At 34.5% G+C, this 3,768-nt stretch overlaps 1 protein-coding gene across 1 annotated transcript; it reads right to left on the reverse strand.

Moving 5' to 3' along the window:
• Positions 834–1,384, reverse strand: LOC110268893 (ATP synthase subunit alpha, mitochondrial; the record flags this gene model as incomplete). The annotated part of the gene is given in 1 exon segment (XM_021115960.1): positions 834–1,384. A coding segment is annotated over 1 exon segment (551 nt), but the record flags the coding sequence as incomplete, so codon positions are not given.

Here is a 3,768-nt window from a genome sequence, read left to right on the forward strand (position 1 = left end):
AAGAATTCAAACACAGAGGAGAAGAGTGGGTTCGAATTTTTGAGTGAAAGAGAAGTGTTAGTAGATAAATAAATAATTAGAAGGAGATGAGAGAGGGAATTTTCGAAAATAATTGAAAAGAAAAGAAAAAATATTTTTGTTTTTAATTTAAAATTAAGGTTAGAATTCGAAAATTTAAAAAAAAGGAAAAATAAAATAAAATAAAATTAAAATTTAAAACAATGAGTTAATCAAAAAGGAATTTTTAAAAAGAGGAAGGTGATTTTCGAAAATAGAGAGAGAATTAGTTAAGTAGTTTTGAAAAAGATATGATTGAAACAAAAAGATAGGATTGGTTTGAAAAATATTTGAAAATTAAATTTTGAAAAGATAGGAAGTTAGAAAAGAAGTTAGAAAAGATTTTGAAATTAATTTTGAAAAAGATATGATTGAAACTTAATTTGAAAAAGATTTGAAAAAGAAATTTAAAAAGATTTGATTTTTGAAATCAAAGTTGATTACTTGACTAACAAGAAACTAAAAAGATATGATTCTAGAGTTTAAAGGTTGAACCTTTCTTACTAGGCAAGTAACAAACTTAAAAATTTTGAATCAATCACATTAATTGTTAGCATTAATTTCGAAAATATGAAATAAAGATAAGAAAAATATTTTGAAAATAATTTTTGAAATTTTTGAAAATCATAAAAGAAAAATGAAAAAGATTTGATTTTTGAAAAAGATTTGAAAAAGATAAGGTTTTTAAATTTAAAATTTGACTTGACTCATAAGAAAAAACTAAATTTTAAAAAGTTTTGAAAAAGTCAACTCAAATTTTCGAAATTTATGAGTGAATCATCATAGATTATTAATGCGTGCATTCCATTATCGCGGAAATATTCCCCCATGGCACACCCAGAATATGGGGCCAGAAATTGCAGAGGTGCCGGATCCGAAGCGGTGGCTGCTATAAGAATGGAATATTCTATAGCATTTGCTTCTGAAAGAATTTGAACTAATTGTGCCACAGTTGAGCGTTTCTGCCCAATCGCTACATAGACACAATACAATGTCTCACTCTCAGAGGTGGCCCTTGAGTTCATTTGCTTTTGGTTTAATATGGTATCGATAGCAATAGCTGTTTTTCCAGTTTGTCGGTCCCCGATTATTAGTTCTCGTTGACCACGGCCTATAGGAACCAGGCTATCTACCGCTTTTAACCCAGTTTGCATATGCTCGTGCACAGATTTACGTTCAATAATCCCAGGTGCTTTCACTTCGACACGTCTTCGCTCGTGATCGCTTAGAGCCCCTCTTCCATCAATGGGGACTCCCAAGGCGTCGACCACACGCCCTAGCATAGCCTTTCCCGTAGGAACATCCACAATGGATCCAGTGCGTTTGAAAGGGAAAGATATTTTTTTTTGAATTTTTAATGATGAAAGAGAAAAACACAAAATTGAAACAAATCATGAAAATTATGAATCAAAACACCTAATGCATGCAAGAACACTTTGAATGTCAAGATGAACACCAAGAACACTTTGAATGTCAAGATGAACACCAAGAACTTATTTTTGAAAATTTTTAAGAAAAGAAAAACATGCTAGACACCAAACTTAAAAATTTTTATTCTTTAGACACTAATAATTCAAGAGTGCATATGAAAAACAAGAAAAGACACAAAAATTAAAATTTAAAGATCAAACAAGAAGGCTTACTAAGAACAACTTGAAGATCATGAAGAACATATGCATGAGTTTTCGAAAAATGCAAGAAAGAGATAAACATGCAATTGACACCAAACTTAAAACTTGACACAAGACTCAAACAAGAAACATAAAATTATTTTTGATTTTATGATTTTAAAGATTTTTTTTTGGATTTTTTTTCGAAAATTAATTGGAAAAAGCAAAATAAGGATTTCAAAATTTTTAATAGGAATTCCAGGAATCTTGCAGTGTTAGTCTAAAGCTCTAGTCCAGGAATTAGACATGGCTTACTAGCCAGCCAAGCTTTCAGTGAAAGCTCCAGTCCAAAACACTAGACATGGCCAATAGCCAGCCAAGCTTCAGCATACATAATTCAAGCATGTGAGGAGGAAGCCTCAGTCCAAAAGAATTTAGACATGGCTTTACAGACAGCCAGGCTTCAACATGCTTCATGAAACACTAGAATTCATTCTTAAAAATTCTGAGTAAAAATATATTTTTGAAAATATTTATTTTTTTATATATTTTTTTATTTTTTCGAAAATAAGAATAATAAAAACAAAAAGCTTAAAATTAAAATAAATTTACCTAATCTGAGCAACAAGATGAATCGTCAGTTGTCCAAACTCGAACAATCCCCGGCAACGGCACCAAAAACTTGGTGCACGAAATCGTAATCGTTCATTCCTTGGTAACGGCGCTACAAACTTAATACACACGTTTATAATTTTATTTCTTTTTCACAATTTTGATACAACTAACCAGCAAGTGCACTGGGTTGTCCAAGTAATAAACCTTACGTGAGTAAGGGTCGATCCCACGGAGATTGTCGGCTTGAAGCAAGCTATGGTCACCTTGTAAATCTCAGTCAGGCAGATTCAGATAATTATGGAGATTTGCTAATTAAAACATAATTGAAATATAAACTAGGATAGAGATACTTATGTAATTCATTGGTGAGAATTTCAGATAAGCGTATAGAGATGCCTTTCGTTCCTCTGAACCTCTGCTTTCCTGCTGTCTGCATCCAATCATTCCTACTCCTTTCCATGGCAAGCTTTATGTAGGGCATCACCGTTGTCAATGGCTACATCCCATCCTCTCTGTGAAAATGGTCCAATGCGCTGTCACTGCATGGCTAATCATCTTTCGGTTCTCGATCATACTGGAATAGGATTTACTATCCTTTTGCGTCTGTCACTACGCCCAGCACTCGCGAGTTTGAAGCTCGTCACAGCCATCCCTTCCCAGATCCTACTCGGAATACCACAGACAAGGTTTAGACTTTTCGGATCTCAAGAATGGCCATCCATGGTTCTAACTTATACCACGAAGACTTCAATATCTCGGATTTGGTCCTCTGTATTAGATATCTAAGAGATACTCATTCTAGCTTGTTCGCATGTAGAACGGAAGTGTTTGTCAGGCACACGTTCATAGGTGAGAATGATGATAAGCGTCACATAATCATCACATTCATCATGTTCTTGGGTGCGAATGGATATCTTAGAATAGGAATAAGCTTGAATTGAATAGAAAAATAATAATACTTTGTATTAATTCATGAGGAACAGCAGAGCTCCACACCTTAATCTATGGAGTGTAGAAACTCTACCGTTGAAAATACATAAGTGATAAGGTCCAGGCATGGCCGTATGGCCAGCCCCCTAAACATGATCAAAGGATCAAAAGATAATCCAAAGATGTAAATACAATAGTAAAAAGTCCTATTTATACTAAACTAGTTACTAGGGTTTACAGAAATGAGTAAATGATGCAGAAATCCACTTCTGGGGCCCACTTGGTGTGTGCTTGGGCTGAGCATTGAGCTTTACACGTGTAGAGGCTTCTCTTGGAGTTGAACGCCAGTTTGTAACCTGTTTCTGGCTTTTAACTCCACTTTGCAACCTGTTTCTGGCGTTTAAGTCCAGAATGCAGCATGGAACTGGCGTTGAATGCCAGTTTGCGTCATCTAAACTCGGGCAAAGTATGGACTATTATATATTGCTGGAAAGCCCTGGATGTCTACTTTCCAACGCAATTGAGAGAGCGCCATTTGAAGTTCTGTAGATCCAGA

This window comes from Arachis ipaensis, chromosome B02 (assembly GCF_000816755.2).
Source record: "Arachis ipaensis cultivar K30076 chromosome B02, Araip1.1, whole genome shotgun sequence".
Taxonomy (NCBI): domain Eukaryota; kingdom Viridiplantae; phylum Streptophyta; class Magnoliopsida; order Fabales; family Fabaceae; genus Arachis; species Arachis ipaensis.